The 26,894-nt window shown below is 40.2% G+C and overlaps 1 protein-coding gene and 1 non-coding gene across 6 annotated transcripts in view; both read left to right on the forward strand.

The window, feature by feature from the left end:
* The window catches only part of CEP85L (centrosomal protein 85 like), a 146,351-nt gene that overhangs the window by 90,621 nt on the left and 28,836 nt on the right, over window positions 1–26,894 (forward strand). For all 5 annotated transcript variants that reach the window (XM_004940276.5, XM_040697570.2, XM_004940277.5 and 2 more), the window contains exon 4: window positions 16,370–16,491. In XM_004940276.5, coding sequence (XP_004940333.1) covers window positions 16,370–16,491 — 122 coding nt within the window. The remainder of the gene's footprint in view (window positions 1–16,369; window positions 16,492–26,894) is intronic.
* Window positions 22,490–22,555, forward strand: MIR199B (microRNA 199b). The gene has a single exon (NR_035185.1). It is a non-coding gene; the product is annotated as a microRNA 199b (primary transcript).

The following is a 26,894-nucleotide window of genomic DNA, read 5'->3' on the forward strand; positions in this document are numbered from 1 at the left end:
AGCCTCATTTGGAAATGGCAGGCAAAAATACAGAAGCTCAGCCTAACTCTAAACATTTAGATCCAGTTTTGACAGTTGTTGCTTAGCATAGATTAGTGTCTGGCTTTGAACGAGAAATGAGACATGGTAGGTTGACTTTTTCGGTTGGTTTATTGTTTAATTTTTTTTCTAATTCCCTGTAAGCCATGCTGTGATGCCTGCTGCAAGCCAGAGGCAAAAAGCACTTGAAGGCTTTGAAGGTGATGTTTAGCTCTTTTATGCTTTTTTTGGCTATATTACAATTAAAATTGGAAACTGAGTTTTTATATTATAAACCTGAGTGTTTTCTGTTATCCTTTAATAAATCTAGGAAATCCAGGGTCACTTGTTTCAGCTGAAAGTTAATTGAGTATCTCTCCACAGTGATAGTTCTTCACCAGTGCAAAGGGTTTCATAACTTTCTTATAATGGCATTATTAACATAATAAATCTATAACAGTCAAGCAAACTGCATTTGACCTTTTCGTGAGGAAAGTTTCATGTTATCGCTTGCTATCCTCCAGCAAAAGTACTGCTATCTTTGCAAGATGTAATATGAAACTTGTACAAGTGTTACTGTTGAAATTCACATCTTCCATTTGTTATTAGAGTCCCACACCCAGCTCTGCAGTGACTAATGTCAATTCCTCCCTTTGACCAAAGTCATCCTAAAGTCATAACAGTCTTAGTTACTCTTCCTCTGATTCTTGCCTTTTTGTGTTGGTGAATTGCTTGTAATCAGCATTCTAGAGCTTTTACAACACGAGACACCCTTAAAGAATGCTCATTTTTTGTTACTGAGCTGCTGACAAGTGAGGCACTGCAATCATAGCATAGTCTTCTTTTTGAAGAACGGTATTTAGTAGTGAAAGATGAGGCATTAATGCAAATGGTAGTACCTCATCAGAAATGTAATGCGTGCCTTAAGCATATGTCTAACTTAGATAAGAAATGTTACATTTAAATAAGACTGGAAACACGTTTGATAAGAGCTACACTGGGGAATTTTACTGTTATTTGTGAATGCTTTGGATTTGTACTGGTGTTTCTCTGGCAAGAGGCTTGCTGGGATACCATGTCTCCAGAAGCCGGACCAGGTTGGTTTGGTGTCAAACACTGGTGAGGCTTGAGAGGACCTGCGTGAGGCAGCCCGCTGCTCAGGGACCGGGCAGCAGGACCATGTGTGTGAGGGCGTCTGCATGTTCTTCAGTTCACTCCTTGGTAGCTTGAGTCTGAGCACCCACGGAGACCAGAAGGGAACAGCTTTTAAAAAAGGAATTTGTGTTGGAGGTTTTGGTCTGCTTTATTTTGTTCTGGGGAACAAAAATGTGCAGCTGTTGCTTGCTTGACCTTAAATGGAGATGATCTGGGCTTTCTCCAGTGGGATTAGAGATCTGCCACCAGAGCATGTTTCTTCTCATAAATTTATTTGGAGATCCGGTTGATGTTTGGGATAATGTCCAAAAAGAGATTGTTATACTCCAGCATACTAGCTCCTCCATTTAAGTAATAGTAAGACTTGTATTCATAACGACAATAATTTCCTATGCTTTTTTTTTGCTTTCATGTGCTGGTTTTGCAAATTTCAACTGTAGAGACATTAATAACTGAATAATCTGTGTGCAGAGTTTGAGATGTCAGTGTTTGACCTGTTGATAATCTACGACACTGCATAGAAGCGAACCATGACCCAAGCCTCGTTATTTATAAAAGCAAAGAAATTCAGCTATGATTCTGAGTAGTCTGGTTACTGCCATACACCATAGCACTGTTCCAGTTTTCTCTCATACTGAAGAAGAGTACATTAACGATATCATACAGCCTTGTGTTGCATGTTTGGTTTTAAAGCAGTTGAAAGTGAATGGAAGGGAGAAGTGCCTGCTCCCACAGGTGTGCACTGGGTTGTTTGTGTAGGAGGAACAGAGTGGCAGGTAGTGATATGAAAGTTGAACACAGGAATGAAACCTTTCCTTTTGTGACCAGCACTTTCTGACCTGATTCTGAGGTGCAGTCCATGCCCACTGCCCTGGGGTGCCAGTGCTGGTACCTGACCCACCCTCTGGTGAAGAGCCTTTTCCTAACACCCAATTTGACCCTCCCTCACACTGCTCCGTGCTGTTCCCTTGGGTCAGGACTGACCCTCTGCTCCCCATGAGGACCTGTAGGCCACCATGAGGCCTCTCCTCAGCTTCCTCCACTCTGGGCTGAAATGAAGCTCAGCTCAGCCACTCCTTATACAGCTTGCACTCCAGACTCTTCACCATCTTCATAGCCCTCCTTTTGGATACTATCTAATAGTTTTATGTCCTTATGTTGTAGTGTCTGAAATCTTACAGTTGTTGAGGTGAAGTCCCTTCAGGTCTCCTCTTTGAACACTCAAAGCTGCTGACTGGCATTTTCATGTTGCAAGGTGCTGTGATCTGCAGCTGCTTTAGGGGAAGGTCGGGTTGGGAATTAGGAAATGGTTCTTGGCTGGGGGATGATCAAGCTTGGAAACAGGCTCCCCAGGGCAGTGGTCACAGCACCAAGCTGCTGGAGTTCAAACAGTATTACCAGTGTTTTCATATGCTCGATGATCTTTGTGGGCCCCTTCTAACTTGGGATATATTATAATTCTAGTTCCTGCAACATGGGTAGAAATCCAGGCATCAGCAAATATGGATTGTGAGGTGGCTTTTTTTTTTTTATCTCTGGTAAGGGAAAAGTATCTTTCAGTATTGTATGTATCCTTCAGTTATGTTTGTATTGAAGGCTGAGTTCAAGATAAGGGCAATCTTTTCTTCTGTTCAAAAATACAGACAAAACACTATTTTCAACCCGTGTGAACAGCAGACCAGATTTACAGCAGGTGAGAAGATAGCCTGATGAATTTGGAGATGCTCACATTGCTCACAACTTTGAGTTCTCTTGCTTGAATTTGATAGATTTATGACCCAAACATTTCTATTCTCCCTGATGCTTCCTTTACTGTTTTCTTCAGTGATTCTCACCTGGATCTGGAATATGACTGGATTCTGACAGTCATTTATCAGTGTTTTCTGGACACATGGGGACAAACTAGCCTTTTTGAGACTGCAGATTTTCTTCCTACTATTGTGCTGCTTACAGCTTCTTTTAGCATTGTAGAGAACAGCTCTGAGAAATGTATCCTTGGTGTTGTGTTCATCTCCTTTGGGAGAAGTAGTATTTACTTCTGCTAAGCACTGGATGGTCATTAAGTAGTCTGATCTTCACGTTTTGTTCTTCGTTGTAAACAAGATGAACTAACTTTTGAATCTGCAACTTTTGAAGTATAACACTGCAAAGTGATTAGGAAATCTGTATGAACAGAAAACTATGACTTGGGCTGAAATATTTCTCATTTTGGGAATGCTGAAGGCTCTGGCAGGGCTAGTTGCCTGATTTACTAATAACCAAGGACATTTTCAGAAAGAAAGGTCAGCTTGAATGTTTTCAGTGTAGTCAGCGTTACTGGCATGAGCTTTTAACTATTAATGCTGATCACAGAACTCACAAGTGTGTCACGCCTGTTTATTGTCTTTGGTGCTTTGGTCTGGGGTTAGGAGAGAAGCGGGGAACAAGAAATTTTGCCTGGCTCTGAAAATTGACGGTAGCCTCCCATACCCCTGCAGTGAACTCTTGTTTGTCTTGGATGCAATGGAACTAGCACAGACTTCACTTCTTCTATTTTACAGCAAAACACTGATGGCACAAAAAGCCTGCTCTTTCAAATTACTTATGTATCAGTGAAAATAGATTAATGAATGTCAAAATAATTAGTAATTTGAACAGCAGCAGTTAATTACAGTAGTGCAAAGTGCCTTCAAAATAGCAATGTGATACAGAATAGGACATTTGTGATCATCATTAGCATGGAAAGTTTTTTCCTTTTTATGAAATGCTTGTGGGAATTGCCTTTGTTTACTGGTGTCCTCAGTTGACTAAGCTGAATAATGTGTTTTAGGTGGTATGCAGAGATCCTTATACCTAAGAAGCTGTGTTGAGTGTCTTTGAGATAAACTGTTCTAGCAAGCACAGATATTAGTTGTGTTATTTGACATGTTATGAGTGATGGATGAATGGTGGGACAAAGGCATATGAAGGAGAGATAAAGTAGGAAGCCATGTTCCAGTTGCCAAGTGTTGATGCTGGACTGTCTCCACTTCAGCAGCAGCAGCACAACAGAAGAGAAATGGCTGGGGTTTGGACTCAGCTGCTGCCTATCTCCAGCTGCAGGTTGCCCTAACAGAAACAAACTGCCCAAATGATGGACTCATTGTTCAGCATCTAGAAGCTGAAGAGTTCTCTTGTGTGGGACATCACAGAAACCACTCCCTGTGGTGTGGAGGGGCAGCTTGTAGATCAGTGGCCAACAGCACATCCACCTGCCTGATAGGCATCTTCATTCCGGTCAGCATGGAGACAGTGTCAATCAGACATCTAAATTTGGTGTACCAGGAGGGCTCTTCATGCTAATTCTTCTTTGGTCCTGCTTTGAGAGGTACACTTGAGGAATGCTGATGAGAAATACCTTTTCTCCACTTGATTTTTATTTTATTTAAACAGTGGAAAGCCTTTCCTTCCCTTTCTTCAAAAACAAAATGTCATTTCACAGTTACATATGCAAGAAAAAAACGCTTTGTCATAAATTTTGTTTATTTCACGCTACCCAAAAAATTAAGATCAATTTTTTTCTTTTTTTTCAGAATTTGAGGGAAAATACTTTATATTTTTCTTTTACCCTGTTATGCAACGTGGCAAAATAAAACGGTGACCTACTCTTCTAATTCAGACCTTCTCTGAGTTCAATGAACAGATTTCCCTGTCTGGAAAGTATTTCCTAAGTATGTGTTTTGTATATATGCTGCTTCCTGATAAAAATCCTTTTCAGGTCACCGGAGGACAGAAACTTTGCCATGCAGATTTGAATTTGACTAATGAGTGATAGAGCATAGCTTAATGGAAGTAGCCATGGACTAGAATTTGAAGAATAATGAATTTCAATCCCATCTACATTTCCACATTTGAGGATGTCTTTGGTTTCTTCAGAGACTGTAAGACATCTCTTTTGAGCCTAAATCATAGAGAAGCTAGATAAAGACTTGCATGTACAGCTTTGAACCAGCTGGTATTGAACTGGATCTTAGTGCCTTCAAAATGCATAGTATTATTGCTGTAGTGTTACTGTCTTTGGAAAGGTTTGTTGCAGATGTCTTTATTTTCTTTTCATTCTGTCTATACTGGGCAAAAGGGATTCTCCAGCCAGGTGGGCAGGAGGGCTGCTCCAGGCTGAAGTGTAATGCAGCATTACAGCATTTTCCAACAGGATGAAAAATGGCTTCTCATACTCTCACACAGAAGATGCAGCTTTAGCTTCATTTTAGCTCAAAGAATGTTCTGGATGGATAGGACCGTGTTCTTTCTAATTCAGTTGCTTGGTTCAACAAGTGTTCGTTTTTTCTTTAGCCAGGAATGGTCTTATTTGTGTTTGACAAAAGCAGTATTTTGCTTAAAAAACTTGGTTTCCACACTAGAGAATCTGCAGCGTTTTGGTACTTCTTGGTGAGCCTTGGAAAAAAGTGTCTTCAGTTTCATCTCAATATCCTTTCTGTAAAATTTGACTAATAAAGGTAGTTTCTTTATAAGATCTCTTGAGACCTATGAGTGGGATGTGCTGACTGCTGGAGGTGGAAGTGCTGTTTATTTTTAGTGTGATTTTTCTCTGCTGTTTCTGCTTATATTAAGATCCTAGGCCTGCCCCCATTGATTTATCGCTTAAAGAAGGAAAACACCTTCACACACTGACACCAGTGTTAAAATGCACCCTTACATCATCCTGCTGCTTTTGTTAGAGACAAGTGTGTTTCAAGTACCCCTCATAAACTCAAGTGGAAAAGGTTCATAATCTGGATTGAAGCCAAACAGTTTAAGAATTCGTCACTTGTTCCACGCTCAAATTATGTGACTACCTTTCACGCTTGTGTGGTTCCCAGTTTAAAAGAGAATCCTGTGTTAAACTGGTTGGATTTCTTTTATTTGTCAGTGGTGCAGACATTTCAGGCCAGAATCTTTGAATATGTGACTTTGGATGTTCTAGGAGTTGATTTTTCAGAAATTAAGGCCTCTGTAATTCCTTCTAAATTTTGTTGGGGGGAAACAAACAAGCAGACAGGTCCGTGGTGTTTCCACATGGGGTTTAAAAAAAAGGAAAACAAAAACAACAGCAACAGCAACAACAAAAAACCCCAACACAGAATGGAAGAGAAAGCTATTTTTTCAGAATTATGGTGCAAGTGCCTGAGTCACTGCTGGTTGTGTCACCATCTGTGTGCTGCTGTGCAGAGATGGTGGTGGCAGTGCCCCTAAGCGATAGAAATCTCACAGTAGATCCACATGCTGGCCTGCTTTTTTTTTTTTTTTTTTGCTGGCTGAATGCAGGTAGTTTCCCCAAGGAAGAATTTCTACAATGGAAGCAGAAAATATGAGTATGCCTCTAATGTTTCCATCTACTGAAGTTTTTTAAGGTAGACACAGGCAAAAGTCAACAAGTCCTGTACTCATTGGGCTGAACTCTGGAATTCATGGACCTTACCAGCTTTGCATGGATCTGTTTCTTTAGACAACTTGTTTTTTTATCTTCCAATATCCAGTAATATGGCTTCCTAAATCTCTACATTCTGCTGCTTATAGAAAGAACGAAGTTGTCTTTTTTCCCCTCTTTTTTGTGTTAGCAATAATGAGAGCTGAGGAACAACAAAAGTGGGTTTAGCAGTGGGGTTTTTTTGTTTGTTTGTTTTTTGAGATTGTTTCTACAGAACTACTTGGGTTTATCCACATAAGGGTGTAGAAGGTAGCGGAGAAGGCAGGTCACTACCAGAACATATCTTCTCTAGGTGCTCTCAGTTAAAACGTGTACAGAAGATGCATCTGCAAAGCTTGAAATGCATAGTTATAAGGAATTTGTCTGGATCCTGTTCTTTGTGCAACTGCCCACCGAGACCGGTTCTGGATTGCTATTTTTAAATAAAGTGTTCTTCTGTGAATTTGTGTGAATACTTGGTTTTGTTTTTATGTAAATATTTTGAACATTTATGCTTTATTTTTGTGGGAGTTTTTTTGTTTGTGTTTAACCTCCGTTAAATCTGATGAATGTTAAATTCATAGTTAATGTTTCTTCTAAAGTCATGAAAAGCTGAACCAAACAATGCAGATGAAGAGAGGCCCAGTTTTCTGGTTTGGGGGCTGACACTCTTCACAGAATCTAAAGATCATCCATTTGAAAAATGGAGACCCTTGATAAAGAATTTGCTGAGGATCACTTCTCTGGATACCTATTCCTGCTTCAAATTACATTGAGAGGAACACCCTTCTCTTTCAGTACATTTGTATGTCAAGAGACTCTGATGCTCTGCTTGGGTAGGGTCTTTTAAATCTTTTCCAATTATTGTGTAGCAATTCCTTTTATCTAATATTTGCTTAAGTTGAACTCTTTTAATTATTCTCTTGTTAGAAAGTGGCTTCTGTCCATTTCTGTGCAAGACTGGTCCCTGCTGTGCACATCCTTGCAAAGTTTCGTGCAAGCTGGCAAAAATAGAAGCCTTTTTGCTTCTTTCTTTTTGCACCTACTTTTCTTTGAGAGTGAGCAGAAATAATATTCAAGTAATGAACAGGCAACTGACACAGGCTTTGATAAACTGGTATTTGTAGATATCAATGATGTTTATTTAACAAAGACATCTTTATAAATGATCTGATCTTGTCTGAAGATGTCCGAGTGCAAATGACCAAGATACTGTACTTTCAGCGATGCTTCCATTCATTATTGATTTGTGACTTATTTTCTCCCCAACTAGTACTTTTCTAATCTATTTCTGTCTCTACTCATACAGCCCATAAAGTCTTTCCGTGAATAATGTATGCCCTACTTTTGTTCTGCACTTAAGACAGAGGGCACTTTATGGGCTTCCAACAACCATAGTCACTTTTTTTTGGCATGCTGCTTTCCAGGTCAGAATACGAAACACAAGAAGTGAATTTAACTTCATTGTGTTGTTTCCCTGAAAGCTTCAAGGAAAAAAGGTTATGGTTGTTTTTGTGGAAGCTCCCTTTCATCTCCTGATTTCTTTTGAGTGGAGAACATTCGAATTTAACTGTAATGTGAAGATAAAATGAACACTTAATAAAACAAGTGCTTCTATACTTAGGAAAGCCCCAATTGTTATCATTGGAAAATTCCAGGCACTGTTGCTTTTAACGTCATGTTAAGTGGCACCTAGAAGTGTTTTGTGTTCATAACATTTGCCAGAATATAAATGGAAAGGGTTTCTGACAAAAATAAAGTTGGTGTGGTGTGGACTATAGCAGAATGTTACAGCAACGCATAAAAGCAGGGGCTGCTCAATTGTTCTTGGGAAGATGGGCAGAAGAGGGTGCCTAGCTGGCAGCTCTGGAATTGCTGCTCGCAGCCTGGTGGAATGTGGTGGCTCAGAGTGGCCGAGGTGGGAAGGTGCTGAGGGCTGAGTGCCTGTGGCCAGTCTCAGCGAGACCCTCCTGCTCTCACACACAACAGTGCACTTCAGTGGGTGTCCTGCCAAGCCTCCTGGGAGTCACTGTGTTGACTGCTTAGTTTGTTGGTTGAGACTTTTGTCCCGTACCGTCTCATGTTCCAATGTGTAGCTTGGGTTTTTCCACAGCTCCTGCTGGTTGCATTCAGGTCACTGACACGTGCAGTCCTTGCCTGTGGGCCGGGGCTGTGATGCTGGCACTGAACGTGCTGCTATTACTCAGCGAACCTGCTCTGGGCTGTTCAGAAAGCACCTTCACGTGGAAGCTCATTTTCTTGAAGTAACTTGCATTCTGAACAGCAGATGTTGGCTGGTAGTCATTCATTTGGAAGCTTAGAAAATATCCACTCCACAAATGGATGGTTTTTGCAGGGTTTGGCACTGTCTGGAGTAAAGATATCTCAGTTTGAGGTTCATACTCATCCAGCACAAAGCTGTGCCACTACGTATAGTATCAGATGCTGCTTTTCTATGTAGCAGTGTGTGCCAGCACGAGATCTCATGGCCTGGTGTGGTGAACCCAGTGCAGATAACCTGTGTGTGTACAGCCAGGGAGGAGCTGACAGGTATGAATGTCAAAGAGGTGGGAAGGGGAGCAGGCCTGTCCTGATAGCGGCCTGTGTGTGTGCCACCCTAAGTGACCACGTAGCTGCTGTCAGAGCCTTGCAGCTATGCTGGTAGTAGCAGTGCTGCATTTTTCCTTCTGTGGTGATCAGCAAAGTTGGCCACAGTATTTCGTTTCTACGTGTCAGTATCCCAGCAACTCACTACTACCCTGATGTAAGCTGCTGGAGTGAGGAATCACGGCTTCCCTCTCTGCAGTTGTCAGACCCAGCCTTGACAGCTCAGAAGCTGCAGTGTTAGTGGTGCTGGGAGAAGAAAATGCACAAATGGCAGCACCGTAGAGGACAGGTTCCTCCCTGTCTGGCGTGGGATGAGTCTCTGAGGGCCCTAATGTGTGGGTCATGTCCTATCTGCAGAGCTGCTTTTGTATGGGAGAGATGTTTCAAATGTTCTTGGCAAAATGTTTGATTAATAGCAAGAGGGAGAGTTGCTTTTAGGAGGTATTATAGGGGTGTTACTATTGATTCTTTCTATATTTGGAAGCTTTCCCCTTCCAAAAAATAGGACAATGGTAGCGTCTATAGATATTCAGCATTGGAGTTTTAATTTTTGCTGAAAAAGGTTTAAGAAGTCGTGCAGCAGATGCAATAGTGCACCTGCCTAACAGATGAGAGGCACGTTGGCTGCTACTTGCAAAGCCAGACATCTCACTATCGCAGTTCTGAATGAAGAGAGGGAGAAGGGCAAAGCACCAGCAAAGGATTTCATGGGCTTGCCTTATAAGACCCTAAGTGACTCTTCAAGGCCAGCGTGGCTGGATCTAATTATATAATGGCCAAAAAAAAAAAAAAAAAAAACCCAAAACCAAACAACAGCAACACTTGAAAATAGGGGAAAGTTGTCCTTTTTCGTTGCATTGTTTAGTCAATTTTAAGACTCTGGTTTACAAATACTCAATTAGCTTTCACAAATCAGGATAGCAAGAAGTGCATCTGTCATTCTGGCTGTCTTTTAGAACTTCTCTGTGTAAAACCCATGCTGTTGGCTTGCCTCATATTTTCTAAAATTTATTCAGTGTAGATCTTAAAGCTTAAATGTTATTTGATTGCTTGTGACTTGCTTTAGTTGCTTTTCCCAGTCTTTTTCGTTTATTCTTTATTTTCCTGATATTCTTATCCCAAATTTCATTCCATAAATCCTGGTTGCGAATGTACTGTCAGCCTGGGAAATGAAGTATTTATTGTTTTCTTTTATGCCTCTTCAGCCTTTCTCTGTAGTATTCAGTTCTTTATTCATACATTTTTTTTTTTTTTTTTTACTAAGCTTTCTAATAATTAGGATTGCTCTTCTTTGAACATGTTCTACTATTTCAGTGACTTTCTGGTAGTACGATGCCCAGAACTGAACGTATTTTTCCAGCTGGGTTTATGCCAGAGCTATTTAAAGTCACCATTGTATTCCTTCCCTCTCCCCCTTTCTCTGTGACCTGACACGCCGTATGTAGGCAGTCCAGACTTACATTATGCTTATTTTCAGGCAGTTTAAATTGTGAGCTCCTGACAAGTTTATTCTCCCTGCTAGTCTGTCTCCTTCTTTTGTTAATTACTTTGCAATTTATATGTCTTTATAAAGTCAACTTCAGAATTTTTTCCAAGCTTCGTTGTTTTTTGTTACTGTTTTCATTCCGTATTTCACCACTCCCTGTTAGTGTAATGCTAACCTCTCCATAATACATCAGTAGCTCTTAGTACCGTACAAATTAAATATGCTTCAGTTTTGATTTTGTCTCCTCCTCATTAAAAATTCCCCAAGGAGCAACACAAGTACCAGTGCTGGAGTGAGGGTGCAAGGGCACGATTAGATACTTTCTCTCTCCCCTACAACTGCTTCATATTTGTAAAAGTACAGCAAAACATGGTACAGCTTTTGTGTTAGTGCCAAGAACTTCCCTGATTATATTGGGCTGAGCAGAATCACCGTCTCCCCTAAATGGCAAAGATGGAGCAGAGCGGAGCAGTAAGTAGGTGGTGGTAAAGCACAGATGCTGCAAGTCAGGATTTCTTGATTTGATCTGTACTCGTGTTTTTACCCATCTGGGCACGTATTTTAATACTGCTTTGTGGCTGCTTGTTCTAGTGCATTTGGGCAAGGCACAGCACCTTTCTGTAGAAACAATTCCTTGCAGAAGTGGTTACTTGCTTTGCTGTAAGGTGATTTATGTCACTTGTGGAGTGTGAAAATCCCTAGCCCTGTCTTGCTTTGCTGGCAGGAAGACAGTCTTGGGGGACTGTCTTGTCTAAAGGAGGTCTTGCATTCCAAAGCACTCTGCCTGATGTTGAGAAGAATTCTAGGGAGGAAGGGATGGGTAAATCCTTATATCCTTGCTGTAGGCAGGGACCTGTTGCAGAGCTCTTCAGTGACCACTGTGCTGGCTCACAGATGGGATCCTGTTCCTGTTGCAGGGGAGGAGAGAGCTTAGAGGCACCTCTTTGATAATGGCTGCATGTATGGGTTTGCTGGTGCCCTGGCCACATGGTGAGATGGGATGGCAAGAGGTGAGTCCCTGAGGTGCAGCTCATGAGGGAATCTGCAGTGCTTTCCTCTGAGTCAGTCTGACAGGGAGAGCTGCTTGCTGTGTGGCTGATCATGGTTGCGCTGATTCTTTGCATTGTGTTTATGTGGGTACACAGACTTGGTTTTCTTCCAGGTAATGAGTGGCAGTGAAACTTCACAACAGAAGATTGTGATAGCAAGCTGTTGACTGGAAGAGATCATTCTTGTGAAATCTTTACAGTTGTAGTATAAATACTGTTAAAGTACTTGAACTGCTGCTTCAAAATTCAAAGTGTACTGCTTTTTGTTGTTATTGCTGTTGTTTATACAGTAGATGTCATTTTCAGATTTTTGGACTGCACTCTGCAATACAGCATATTATGATGTGGAGTGGAATGCTGCTCAGTAGGCTGAAACACTGAACTGTTTTGGGTAGAAACTACAGAGAAGATAATGCTAATTACTGCAGTTAAAATCACAGTCATTATTGGCCTAAATGATCCAGATGTTGTTATCCTGTAGTCCAGAGAAATGTTATTTTCCCACTGCTAAGAAACATGATGGAACAGTCAGCAATGTGTATTCCAGCAATAAATATTTACATATAGGCTAGTACAGCAAAGATTTTCAAATTTTATTTCCCAGCAGCTGTGTCTCAGCAGTGACTTGAAGGATTGCCAAGTCATAAAAATGAAGGCCAAGCCCTGTTCAGAAAAAACAAGCAAGAACCTTTGGACACCGCTGCTTTTAACTGAGCAGATGTTCTTAGTCCAAGGCTGATAAGCTCAGAAGAGGTGCCAGTTGACAAAAATAGTTATATTTTGGGGACCAGGTGGAAAAGAATGCTGTCTGATTCAAGTTAGATTTATTTTGTATGTGTGTGCTTTTTTGTATTGTGGAGGATTCAAGTTGAGTACTTGGAGTTGGGAATGATCTTCTGCTCTTCTGCATGTGAGTACTAAAAACGTGTTTTGCTCTTTCTGTTAGACTTGATGTCCTTAAGAGATGAACTACTCAAATGTAAGTGGACCACCTGTGTGCTACCACACCATTCAAAGCATCTAGAAAGTTGTTTGGAGTAGTCAACACCACATGCTCATAAATAAGTGAAGTGTCTTGTTATTCTGGGCAGTGCTGAGAAGTATTTTTAGCAGGTTTTTTTGTTTGTTTGTTTGTTTTTTTTGTAATTACTGAAATGTGATATCTGAAAGATCTTTTGTTGTTTTTGTCTCTTCAGAGTGATGACTTGAAGAACACAGGCAGTTGAGATAATGTAAAATGTTTTATGTGTTATGTGTTTATCCAGCAGGCATATACTCCATAAGATTTAGATGTATTCCAGCAAACGTCTTGATCAGTCAACTAGAGAGGCATTATGTATTATACTTTCCACTAGCATCTAATTGACAAACTGTTACTCAGTTCTCAGCTTTATAAAATGCTTTGCCCTGCTTTTCAGCACTCGTAATATTTCAGTGTCTTCTTATGTAGTCATTTATTGAAACCAAAGTTGAAGGCTTTATTTTTAATTTTAGTGTTAAACATGAGTTTGCATATGTGCTAAATTTAAGTAACAGACTTGCTTTGAAGTATTGTGCTAGGGAAACCACTGGTGGCTTCCAAAATGCTTTCAGTTAAGATGGCATCATATGTAAATAGTTGTCTGTATTTTCATCCCATCTCCATTCCCTTTTAGTTGCTTTTCTGAAGGTTTATTTTTATAGTTTGATTTTAAAAGACAAAATCTGCCTTGCTCAGTAAATGGAATGATTTGGCTTTATAAAGCCATAGACTTTCTGTTTATAACGTGAAGCAGTTGTGGGTGGTTCGTTGTTGTGTTGGTTGGGCTTTTTTTTTTGTGGGGGTGGAGAGGGTAGAGATGGAATTTCTGGTTCTAAGAAGGAAAGAAAATTGAACAAGGATCCAATCCAACTTCGTTTAGGACTGTTGCTTTTTTTTTTTCTTCTTTTTTCTTTTTTCTTTTTTTTTGACTGCAGCACAAGGCTCCTGAAGTGGACATATAAAAAAAAACGGTTAACACTATAGTGGGAGAAGCAAAGGAAAAAATTTGTGACGCAAAGTACAGTGTTAGTAACTGATGTTGTCACTTTGTATGCTGTGGCATGTGTGACTAAGAGAGACTTTGACTGGAATAGTTTTGTGCTGGTGACTATTACTTCAAGCAGTCGCAAGAATAACTGTAATACAGAACAATATGTGACAATCCTAAGGTATTCTGTAAGTACTGATGACTACTTTGAAGCTATGTGGTCTGGTTTTGGCAACCCAGACAAAATTAATTTTTCATTCATAGATCTGAAAAGATTAATCATGTGTTGTGCTTACAGGAAGGAATCATTTCTTGGTTAACAAATTAGTGGGAAATCTTAATCCAGCTTTTTCTTTCCTTACCTCCCAGTAGAGTACCATCTTCACAGCTTCCTTGAACAAGTATAAGTTTGATGGATTTATTGGAAATGGCAGATGGGAAAAGCTTTATTCCAACAGAATTTTCAGTGAGTGTGCTCCAGCAAGCAGTTGTATGAGGCACAACGTTTGAGAGAGTTTCTAGATGCTTTTGATGGTTTCTAGTGTTTGTGGGATGTAGTCATGAGTGAGCATAGGGCAAGAAATAGTAATCATAGTCATATGTCAGTGAGCCATTTTAGGGTAAAATTTGGTAGTGTTTCACATTTTACTGTTCCTCAAGAGGCACTGTTACTCCTGTCAATTTGGCCTTTTCATTACAATGTGATACTAAATACTACCCTGCTAGATACACAGTTGACATTAAACCATCTAATTGCTGCATTCCAGATGTGTGTGTGTGTTTGTTTATTTTGCTTTGTTTGAAAATGACTGGTACAATTCAGTTAGGTGTTGGATGTTTCTTTGTTGTTTTTTTTGTTTGTTTGTTTTGATTTTAAGTCATTGACATTAGGTGTTTAATGAGTAGAATTGCTGTGCGTGTGTGTTTGTTGTTTTAAGTTATTCATAACAAATTATACTATTGAAGCTCTCCTGATTGTTAAACAAGGGAAGTGTTATTCCCAGAAGCAGATAATTGGACATGATAGGATTTTTTATTATTTATTATTTTTTTGTGACCATCTTAAAATAATCTTGAACTAGCTGATTTTGTCCTCTTAAAGCTAACTTTAAGTTACATATTAAATGAAGGAAAATGTGTTTCTGCTATTTCAGGTTCATTTTGTCAATGAGCAAGTTAGTTCAATTCAATCCTTAGACTGAATGGGGAAAGTGTACTCTTTCGACTTACAGAAGAGGCTGTCAGGAGTTCATGATGTCAGCAAATCATAATTCTGGGGTTTAGGCAGTAATTTCTCGATATCCAGTACAGCTTTGAACAGAAATGAGTTCTACTTGAATATTGCAGACCTAATTGTAGTATCTCATGCTATGTCTGGGTCTTAATATAGTTAATTATAATCGTAAGTTTAAAATGTTTAGAGAAATCAAATACAAATGAGCAATACACATACAGATATCATTAAAAACTGTATTTTAACTTTTAAACCAAATTTAGCCATATTTTCACTTTCTTCTCCTGATCTCTTCCAAAACATTAGAGGCACCATAGTCCGAGGTTGCTCCTTGATAATAAAAAGAAGTCTTTTTTCCTAGAGGGTGGTGAAGCCCTGGTACAGGGTGCCCAGAGAAGCTGTGGCTGTCCCATCCCTGAAGGAATTCAAGACTGGGTTGGATGGGGCTCTGGGCAGCCTGAGCTGGTGGGTGGCAGTCCTGCCTACAGCAGGGGATTAGTATTGAATGGGCTTTTAAGGTCCCCAGCCCAAGCTATTCTATGATTCTGTGATTTTTCTAGTGGTGAGAAATACAGTGGAAGATGAGATGATGGCTCATGGCAGCTGATGCTGGGTCGCCTCCATCCGTATGCTAAAATTTTAAGTTAAACTTTCCCTTATGTGGATTTCTGACTCAAACACTCATAATGCTTTTCATATTCTGAGTATAAAAATATTCCCTATTTATCATCCCAGTTAGTTATTCACTTTTCTTCTAAACCACATTGTTGGCTCCTATTCAGCTTGACTGTTGTCTTCAGATCAGTTTGTAATGAGGCAAACTGCCTGGCTTTCTTGAATGTCACTGGCAAGCCTGTAATCTGTTACTTCTGAAACTTTGTTCTTGGAAGAAGTTCGAATTTATCCAGGATTGTATTCCCATGTTCTGTATTTCAAATGCACATACTTCCAAGGCTATTTCTCTGTTTCCTAAAGTTACAGGTGGGAGTTAACAAGTGAAAGTAGTGTTATCTGCAGTTATCAAGCAGATCTAAAGCTATTCAGCTATCTCATTTTCAGTACTCAATTGCAGTGGGATATGAACATTTTCTATTCTGTCTTAATAATGTATTTAAATTCTAAATGAGCTTTTCATCTCATACTAGTTTCATAAGTATGAAGTTATTAGTCATTATAAAACAGTTTTTAAGTCATTTAGTCTGGACTGTAGTCTATTTTAAAAAAAAGTGTGTATAAATCCAATTATTTTAAATGAAGTAAATCTGAATAAAGCACAAAACAATGTTACATTTCTGAAACAGCAAACCACTTTGTAAATTCCCCAATATGTAGGAGGTAATCTACCTTTACTGTTTTGGAGCCTAATTGTGGAAATATTTTATGCAGGTTCCGACTGGAACATCTCGTCAGAGTTACCCAGCTACCACATATCAGGACTTCAGCAACTGGGAATCTCTAATGAAAATTAAAGAGGGGCTGCTAAGACAGAAGGAGATCGTGATCGATCGGTGAGTAAACTGCTCCTGCTGCGTTTGTTAGATTGCATGACATAAAAGCTGTGATGTAGAAACTGGAACAGTAGAACCGAGCTTTCAGTCCAGCAAGTACTTATGCTCAAAATACGTGGGACTTAAACCTTGCCAGGAGAGAAGACAGGCTGCTTACTAAAAGTCTTCTACAAATTTGGGAATTTACTCAGGGGGTTGAGGCTTTTGCAATGGAAAAGGGAGAGGAAGACCAATAGCTAGTTCTGCTGTCAGCTTGCCCAGTCTAGTTTCATGCAAGTATTCGAGTTTGTGTTGGACATATTTCTGCTTGTACGTAGGTCTTGGGATTGATGTAAGCTGAGGGATGGCAAACTGCTTTGTACTGATTTTACTCGTCGTGAGAAAAGAAAGAAATGCAGTAGATCTGAAGCCAGCTGATGATTAAAGCTTTGAGAAATCAGTCTTTGAAGAAACATACATTAGTAAAATCCTATTTAATTGCTCAAACAAATTGTTCAAATAATAAAATATTAAAATCATTATCTACATATCAAGGAATACATAGTTTCAAATTGAAATTGTTATCAATCTAAAATAGAACTTGGCAGCAAGTCACTACTGTAAGTTTCTAGTACAGATGATACAATTTCTGGAGTTCTAGATGTTTAGATGATATTAAGCCTTAATGAGGAAAATGTGCTTTTAATAAAGGGCCTGAGCTTAATGAAGCTTGCACTAAATTATCAAATGTCATCAGGAGCTGCAGAGTTTGGATGTAGGACATTTAAGAAGGGTATTTTTATATTTGACATAATTATCATTTGGCTTAGTCTGTGTTTTAATAATAAACTCTTGACTCATGACTGAAAGGAGTGGTTGTTCTTATCTTGAAATAGTTTTGGCCTCTTATTGATACTTTGCTCTGCAGCCTGGGGAGAACTGCATAAAGCAGGTGTGTGCTAATCACAGGAATGTCAGGCATCTGTGATGATTGTTTTTTTTCTTTATTTCATCTGGTAGTTCTTCTCCCTTAATTGGGTGGAGATGGACAACTTTGGCAGCAGAATTATGCTAGTGCACAATCTGTTCCTTTCTCTCTTGCAACAGAGAAGGGAATTGTGATGAATTAAGATGTTTTTGCCCCCTAGCAATCTGACCATCACCTCTGCTGGCTAGCATCATTTTCCCTAGATCAGCTTAGACACCTGATAGCGTGCATTTTCCTGACCCTGCAGTGGAAGATGGTCCACAAAGTAGGAAGTGGCTGGTGCATGCACTCAACATCCTCCTTTAATGCAGACCGCCCAAGTGGGCAGGCAGTTGAGATGGAAGCATCTATAGCTGTTGCACAGTTCTCCTCTGTCAGAGTCTTTTGATCATCTGTTTAGGGCCCATCTAAATTAAAGCAGCTTTTCCAGGCCTGTTATATCAATAATAATGCTGTGTAACCTGCAGCCCTCCTTTCAATGCCCAAGCTATCACTGGCATTTGTAAACGCATAATACATGATGGCCAGGGGCTGTCTTTTGTTCCCTCTACTGAGCACCTGCGCTCTACAAGAAGGCTTGTTGCACAATGGCAGCTAAGCTGTCAGTTCACATTACTCTTCTCACAGTGAAAATGGGTTTACAATCAAGGTGAAGTTTCGTTTTACTGAAGTGACAGTTTGCAACCTAGTTACCTGATATTGTCCATCCAGAGGGAGAAAAGCAATTTCTTGACATCCCATGGCAATATGTTAGTTCTTTTTTTGTAAAAAGCATACTTTTGTATGACTTAGAGATAGTGAATACAGCTGTTCCTGGATTTATGGGAGAAGTCAGTTGAGGTGATCCCTTTTCATTCATCTGAAAAGGCAAAATACACTCTGAAAGCTACTGAAATGAACAAAGAAAGACCACTTTGTGATCTTGCAGTCATTTGCTTTAAGTAGACACTTGGTGTTGCAGTTAAGCACAATGTAAACTGCAATATAATCGTAAACCACAGAGAGGGCAGCTTTCTAAATACTAAGCCTCCCTTTGGGCAAAAAAATTGCCACAAGATTTATGATTTTACTAGGTTGTTTTTTTTTTTTCTGATAGTTTCTTTCATGGAGGAAATAGTCTAAAATTCTAGAAATAGAACACCATTATAAAGTGCTAATGTTCTATTTATTATTAGATGGAATTTTCATAATTCTTAAGCATAAGTAATACCTTCTTTCAACACCATCCATATCCTACAAGAGGGATGCAAGACATTACACTGAGAGCCAATATGATGTCTGGGACTAAACGTAGGATTTTTAACTCCTGTTCTAGTTGGTCTTATATTAAGCTTTTTTTTTTTCCTAAGTTAATGAAAATTCTGAATACTGCCCAAAAATACCTAAAATAAATGAGTGTTTTTTGCTAAAGTTTTGTTAATTAGAATTCAAGATGGTGGCATTTGAATTGTAGAAGTTATGCTTTTAGGTAATGAAGGGAGAATTCTTTTGTTGACGGAGGACTTGATACTAGGGTGTTGGCTGAAAAAGTGTTTCATGCCTTTGGTTCTTGCAGAGCTATAAAAGGTGTGGTCGCCTTAAAAAAAAAAAAAAAAAAAAAAAAAAGCTCATGTTGAATTTATAACCCGGTAACAGAAGGATATCAGCAAGACTTGTTTAATTAATAGGGAAGCTGGGAAGGGGCAGGTTGTCACCGTGACATCTGGAAGTTGGAGGAGCGGTGTAGCAGTTGGCCAGAGGATGCTGGAGGTGGGGCTCTAGACTGGTGCTCTGGTCATAGCTGTTTGCATTTGAGAGGTACAAGAATCACAGAATCATAGAATGGCCTGGGTTGAAAAGGACCACAATGATCATCGAATTTCAACCCCCCTGCTATGCAGGGTTGCCAATCACTAGACCAGGCTGCCCAGAGCCACATCCAGGCTGGCCTTGAATGCCTCCAGGGATGGGGCATCCACAACCTCCTTGGGCAACCTGTTCCAGTGTGTCACCACCCTCTGTGTGAAAAACTTCTTCCAGCAGAATGAAAAGAAACACCCCAAGAACACCCATATCTTGCTCTTGTCACTAGCTGCCCTTTCACTCTCATGGTTGCTGTCCAGTTTATTTGAGGTTAACACACGCTCTTGTGTTGTGAATTGCAGCAGGAGGTAGAGGAGTTGAACATCACAACTTCAGTGCTTAAATCTGTTGACGTGCAGGAAGTAGAGGCTGTGTACATAGTGGTGTCCTTGAGGTGCTCTACCTTGTTGTTGTAAAGGCAGCAGAGAGGAAACAGAAACCTGCTGCCTGCTTCCCTTCTTATCCCACGGTAATTAAAGGGCAACAAAAATCCAACCCATCCGGATAAGATTATTCAACTTCCTTGTTTTGCATCAGAAGTCTAACAGTTTGGAAAAGTTGCAAAGATCTTGTTTGAAATAGTTCAAGAATTAACACTTGCTGTGTGAATCACCACACTTGGATAGGTTGTGTGTCACTGGAATTCAAAGCCATTAGTAGAACGTTAGGAAAAAACAGCATTTGTGACTTGAATTAGTGTCTTGATGTGTATTCCGTACACTGTGTCGAACATCAGATTTACTAGTAGATGAGTTAAATTTGTTTGGACTTGTACATTGAACAAGTATAAAGGAACACAGTAGCATAAATATGTGGGTATAAAAGTGGTTTAATTTTGCTTTTAAAGCTGCTGTTGGTATCACTGCCAATTTAACAAATCAAAGCATGAAATCTGTTTTTAAGTCTACTCTCAAAGAATAGGGGAGAAACCACTTTTATAAAGGGAAAATGTGACATGAGGGAGGGAGCCTGACGTGTGCAGAGGAGCGCAGTGGCACTTTCTAAAGGTGTGTATCATGCTTTTTCCACTTAAGATCTGTTGGTGTGGAATGTGAATAAGGGTTTAGGGTCTTAACAGTTTTGTTTGTAAGAGGAAATCTGCTGCTGTAACGATTGCTAGAATTGGATTATGTCATTGCCTTACTTGGATTATGTCATTGCCTTATTTCTTGTGCGGTTTAATGTGTAACACTATGTTGTATTTGGCACCAGAGGGAGCCAACAGTATATGCATTAGTTTAGAAAATTACAGCATCACATTTTAATTCTCAGCACTGTGCCTGTGCTGTATACTCTGTTCATTACATTAAGAAAACTGAAATTACAGCATTTTGGTACAACTATGAACATCTCCTCTGACTGGCAAGCCACTGTGGATGTCTCTGCTGTGGTACTGGCACTGTTTGGCAGGGATTACATATAGGGAGGTATGTAAATAAATGCCAAATATCTGAACGTATGACATAAACTGCTGAAAATAGCACTTTGCATGCAGTGTTCTCATCCAGGCAGCTTAAGGGCATTTGAACTGCTTTTTATGGAAATGTAGATATAAAAGTATCATTTTAGTGAATAGCTGTAGTTCCTCGGGGCGTAGTAACATTCACAGTCTCCATACAGTTGCTAAATTATTAGCTTTCTGTCCAGAGTTGAATTACACTTTATTGTTTTCATTAGGAGATCTGTATTAGATTTTCTTTGCCTCCTGTCAGATTGGTCTTTCTTCACTTGTTGACGTCAGACTGGGTGTGCTGATAGTGGTCATGTTCCTGATAGTGCAGGGCTGTAATTTCTTAATTTTTGGATGCTCTGTAAGGATCTGCAGCACTAGCATATCCAATTGAAGGACCCGTTAATGTCATTCTTGATGAAGTAGCACTGAAGCTTTATGCCATCCTGGATCTGAGGAAACTCGTACAGTGGAAGGCCTGTGCAGGGATTAGGCTATGGGGAGCCTTCTTGAGTGTCTTGCTGTATAAAATGCTAATTGCTTGCAATAGTATCTTCAAAAACATGAATTTATCTTCTTTTGATGTCACTGATCCCTTTGGTAGTTGGTGGCTGAGATATCTTGGGCCAGTAAACTTTAAGTAAGCATTTTAGCAGTTTTAAAAGTTCACCGTTTCAGGAGAGAATATGAGTAACACTGCTGAAATGGAATGCTAACAGATAACAGCCTAAATTGTGGCACCAATGAGGAGTAGCAAGGACCTGTCTAATGCTTGTTCCAGGCCAGAGGGATACACTGCAGTGGTATTGCTCCTGACCCATGTAACCTGTTCTTTAAAGCCTGCAGTCACAGATGCTCTACAGCGTTTCCAGGTTGGACAGTTCAGAAATTGCTTAGCTTAATCATTACAAAACCAAGTTTTTCCTCCTAGGTCGTGTTTTTTGGACCTCTGGTAGCTTTCCTTATTCCTTGAATTCTCTCCAACTGATTTGACATCTTCTGGAAGTGTCCAAGTTGGACAGCTGAGGCTTCCCTCCTGCTGTGTCCCTCTTGCAGGCTGCCTTTCTGCACTGCCTGCTTTTGTAGTACAGCATTGTGTAGTTATGCTCAGTAATTGCTCAATAATCTCAGATATTCCCCTCTGGAACTTCATTTTCTTTTCTGTGGTTTTAAATGTTTTTAGGAAGTCCCGCTATTGACAGAGATGGGAGCAGCATGGCTCCTGTCAGGAGGCTGTAGGAGTCGCAAAACTCCATTGTGGGAGGGAAGGAGCACCCTCTGCCTGGGCAGGCAGCCGTGTCCATGTCCCTCTTGTTCCTCACTCCCCCTTGGCTACCTGTCTGACATCATTTGAGCAAGTCAAGTGCACTTGTTGGCTGTGCTTTTACCTGGCCTCCCCATATGTCAGTGCTAACTTGCCTCCTGAGGGTCAGAACAGCATATCAAACTTCAGTGCAATTCAAAAGAGTCAAAAATAACAACCCACCTATAAGAAAGATCCATTCTGGGCTCCTAGCGGTGATACTCTCATATTCTTCTCCACATTAAGTTCTCCATGACTGATGGAACAGTAATGTTCCCTTTGGGTCACAGACACTTAGATGTTGGGGGAAGGGGGAGAACACAAAAAAGACTTGATTGCATAGGAAGTTGGAGTCTGCCTTTTTTTTTGCATGAGCTTTAGTGGTACCAGAGCTCTTTGGCTTTATCTTCCAAGTTACAGAAATGTATTTGCATTGTTTTTAGGACTTTGTGTACTACTGACTTCTCTCTCTATCAGTAGTCTGCACATTTGGTCCCAAGAGATTGTGCCTTTAAAACAAAGGGATATAAAAACTAGTATCTAGCTTCTTAAAACAACAGAACAAAGCAGCATACCTCTGACTGTGGTGTGGAATGAGTGATGCTTGTGCTTCAGAAGGACCCATATTGTAGTATACATCGTGTTCTGATTCGGAGGAAATCTTTTGAAGCATTTTCACCTAAGGCAGTGATTTCTCCTTAACCTTTGAAGGTGAGCATCGATTGTCATTTGACTCATTATGAAATTACAAACATGACTTCTGTAGTGGAGAAAGCTGCTTTTTTCAGTTCCTGGAGTGTCTGAAGGTGCTGGACCTTTATCTTCATTTGTAATGTAGGACTCTTAGATTTATGCTAATTTAAGACTTTTCAAAGTTGAAAGGAGGAGGTAATTCTCTGGCAACCACGGGTTTTTCAAGATGCTTTCATATTAGAACAAGTGGTGAGAGGACTTTATGGAAACAGATGAGTTGGTCTCAGGTTAAAGAAAATGTGGCTTGTTTCCAGGCAAATGCACATACGAGTGTCTGTCTAAGCATGTGTGCATGGTTAACTAGTCCAGTGTGAATATGAGAAAATGTTGTGAATGCCAATTACGTTCTGCAAACGTTCTGAGAGAGGCACAGAAGCAATTTGTATATTAAACAGCTTATTTATTATTAATGCTGGTCTCTGAAGGTAGTCCAGGCTTTTACATGCAGAGCTGCGTTGTATTTGTGGTACCCCACGTTCTTTGTGCTGATCTGAGTTTTTGAAGAAGTTTGTTTGAGCCGAAGGACAGAACTGCAAATGAATTGAAATCAAGATTCCCTCCACACCCCCCCGAACTGATATTTTACAGTTAAGGCTGTAATTTTCTTTTTGCACGTTTAAATGTCATCGGTCTGTGTCAAGGGATACGAGTAATTTTCCTCTGGATTATGATCAGCTGCAAAAATAGAGTCTCAGTCATCTGGCATGGGATGAGCTTGTCTGCCATTTCATGGAGAGCCGTGTTGTCTTCCCTGTGTCAGTCTTCCCAGAGGAACATCACAGGTATTATGCACCATTAGCAGCCCCTTGCTGCCAAAGGGGCAGACAGACTGCAAAAGTAGCTGCCCCCCAGGGGCTCTTAGGAAGAAAAAGGGCGGGTGGGCATTGGGCAAAGATCCATCGAGGAACTTGAGCAGGCTGGGCAGCACTGTGCTATTCTTCTGTTCTGCATGTACCAACTGAAAGCGAGCTGCTGATTTACAGACTTGGCTATAGGTGCTCTAGCAACAGTCACTTTGTGCCAGGTCACGCTCATTACAAGAGAACAGTGCAGATGCTGGGCTGTTTTGCTGTTGGTGAGGGATTAAAAGGAGTGATTTTTTCCTTAGGTGTATGATCAGTTAAAAGTATTCTGGATTGTATGTGTATTCCAAGATCCTTAAAATTAAGGTGTAGTCATTAGTGAAAATGGTAGTTTTCTGTAAATAAACTTAGCTAGGATGTAATTAACTAATGTGCCAGTTGGGACAAAGAGCTAGATAGTGAGAACCTTAGAGCATTTAGCCACCGAGTTTGTCCGGTGTCTTGGATAACCTGTCACTGCTGCTGAGTCCCTTTAGAAAGAACATACCTGGGAGCAGCACGGGTAGGATTTGGTCTTAGGGTATCTATCTATCTATCTATCTATATATATCTGTACCTATAAATTATGACTGAAGTTCAAAAAAGGTGGTGAAAAGGCTCAGAGTGAAACTCCCAGGGTATCAATGGAAGTTTTAGGATAATAACAATGAAAACATGGGTATAACAGGCAGGTTATTTCCGAGAAAAACAAAACAGAACTGACATACCAACCTATCTAAAGTAAAATCCAACAAGGCAGTGGCTTCAGTATCTTCGTTGCAGAACTCTTCTGTGGGTAATGGAAGAGGTTTTTTTGCTCATTTAAAGAAGATAAAAAATTCATTTGTTCCTATATTCCCCATTCCTGGAGACTTTTATACCTTTCAGGGCAGCTGGAAATACTTGTGCCAGATTTATCTCTGAAAGCGGTGGTATTAGTGCTATGTGTGTATTAGTTAGTTGGATGGGAGAGTTACAGTTTATACACTTTTCAATGATATTTTCTTCTGAAACATCAAATTATGTAAGGCACACTTCTAAATATCCATCCCAAAAGGATATCTTTCATTCCTACCTTTCTAACTTTTTCTTTCTTCTTGTTTATTTTTAAACAAACTCTTATTCCCTTTGAGTCCTAATGATTGGTTTGCGACTTTAGAGCAGCACTGTGCCTCCTGTTCTTCTCTCCTTAAGTCTGAGTGTAAAAGGAGGGACATGTCTGGACAGCAACTTGAAGTATTTTCTCATCTGACTGACGGAGGCTTGAATGAAATCCTGCAACGAGTCCTGTGGTACTCAGATAACATGCCAATAATTGTTACTTTGCCTTCAACATAGAGCTGCAACACCCACTGATGGAGAAATGGAATTTGTGAATGAGAGTAGTTTTTGTGGTATTAAGTACAGCGTTTCTACTGACCCTAGTTATGCTGTGGTTTCTGTAGAGGAGTGTCTCTTATTAGTCCCCAGTGCCCTGAGCTCAGGCCTGGGCCTACTTACATTAAAGCACGGCTGCCTTCTGGGTCACAAACGTCATGAATGCCTGGGGAGAGCTGATGGCGTTAACAGCTCATTAGAGAAAGGGAAGAGCTGCAAAAAATTTGCCAAGATTGGTCAAAATGGTTACAGAATTTCAGCCTGCTCTGGTCTGCCCCCTGTGAACATGCAGGGTGCACGTGAGTTACTAACACCGTAGCGGTTACAAGGGGAGAGTGGCCTTGCTGCCACATCTTTCCATCTCGGGATTATTTTTATGTTTTTTGCCTGCCCGGAGCGGCAGTCAGCACGTACCTGAGTGGAAGATGGATTGGTGATGGGGAGGCTTGTGGGGACAGTGTCCCCTCTGCAGTGCGCAGGTCGTGTTTCTGAGAGCTCTTTAATAATGCTTGCAGCCCGTGGTTGTGCTGCAGATTAATAGTAACAGCTGTGGGGTAACAGAAGATTAAAACTGTCTTAGCGTATGAGAACATCAGTGAGAAAACACATCTGGTATGAAGTCTCCAAAGACTTACAGGACTGTATGTAAATAGCAAATCTGTTTCTATGGTGCTTTATCTTTCCCTCTGCTTGTGACTGCTGGGCTGTTCACAGGATTTTTGTCTCTGGGTGGCATGAGGTTAATGATATTTTAAGAGAGGCAGTTATGTGAAGAAGCTGTGCGGGATCTCCACAGACGTGAAGCATTTTCATGACAAGTTTTGCTGGCCAGGTTTCAGGTGGGGCAGAGTTTCACGCTTTGCAGAGCAAAAAGAAATGCAGTTACGCTCTTCACTCATGCAGCTCTGTTTCATCGTGGATTAATTTGTTCTACCTTTTTTCCTACAGGGATTTGTTAGGGTAGGGAAAAGATTATGAAATATGGTACTGTAGTTGGAGGTTCAAAAATATTTAAAAATGCTTACTCTGGGCTGTAACATTTGTTTCGAGCTATTGAGTTCCTGCCCATAAAGTAAGGCGCTGCTAAGATGCGATCAGCCAGAAGGAGAAAATTGCATAGTGTCTTCAAGGGATGAGTGGCAAATGGATGAATAATGTTAAAACAAATGGGGCAGGGATGTTTAATAGCTATATCTGGTAAGTAATAAGGTAATAAAAAATGAAAAACGACTTCTGTTCATGGATTAAGACAAATCATAGTAAACGATCCCAGTCTCTGTGACCAAGCATCCAGCAGAAGTCACCAAGGCTTTATATTTTCTCACATGATTAGACAAGCACTTGGGCTTGTATGTGGCCTGTTAGAAGTTACAAGCATACTCTTCTTCTTGATCTTGAAATGCGCTTCTTCCAAAATAAGTTTGAAGCTTTTTGATTGAAGTGCCCTCATACAGAAAGATGCCAACCAGAAGAGCTGAGTCTGAGTACAAAGTTGTTCAGCATTACACAGTCCATTTATATGGGCTTTTTTTTCCATGGATAGTAAAACTGAAAAGGGAAGCCTGAGATTCACCTGTTTATATATTTTAGGACTTGCTATGTAGTCATCTAAATGCATTTGGTTGCTCTTATTTATGAACTGTACTGAATGAATCATCTTAAGGCACTACAGAATTGCAACTTGTTTGTACTGATTTCCCACTCATTGCCATTCTTTATAGCTGAAGAAGAGAAATGTTAAAAAGTTAAGTTGTGTGCACATGCATCCTATCTTTGATGCTCTCCTAATATTTAAAAAACCAACCAACCAAACAAACAAAAAACCAACAACAACAAAAAAAAGAAAGTAGAATTAAAGGAGTACGTAGA

This window comes from Gallus gallus, chromosome 3 (genome assembly GCF_016699485.2).
Source record: "Gallus gallus isolate bGalGal1 chromosome 3, bGalGal1.mat.broiler.GRCg7b, whole genome shotgun sequence".
Lineage (NCBI taxonomy): Eukaryota > Metazoa > Chordata > Aves > Galliformes > Phasianidae > Gallus > Gallus gallus.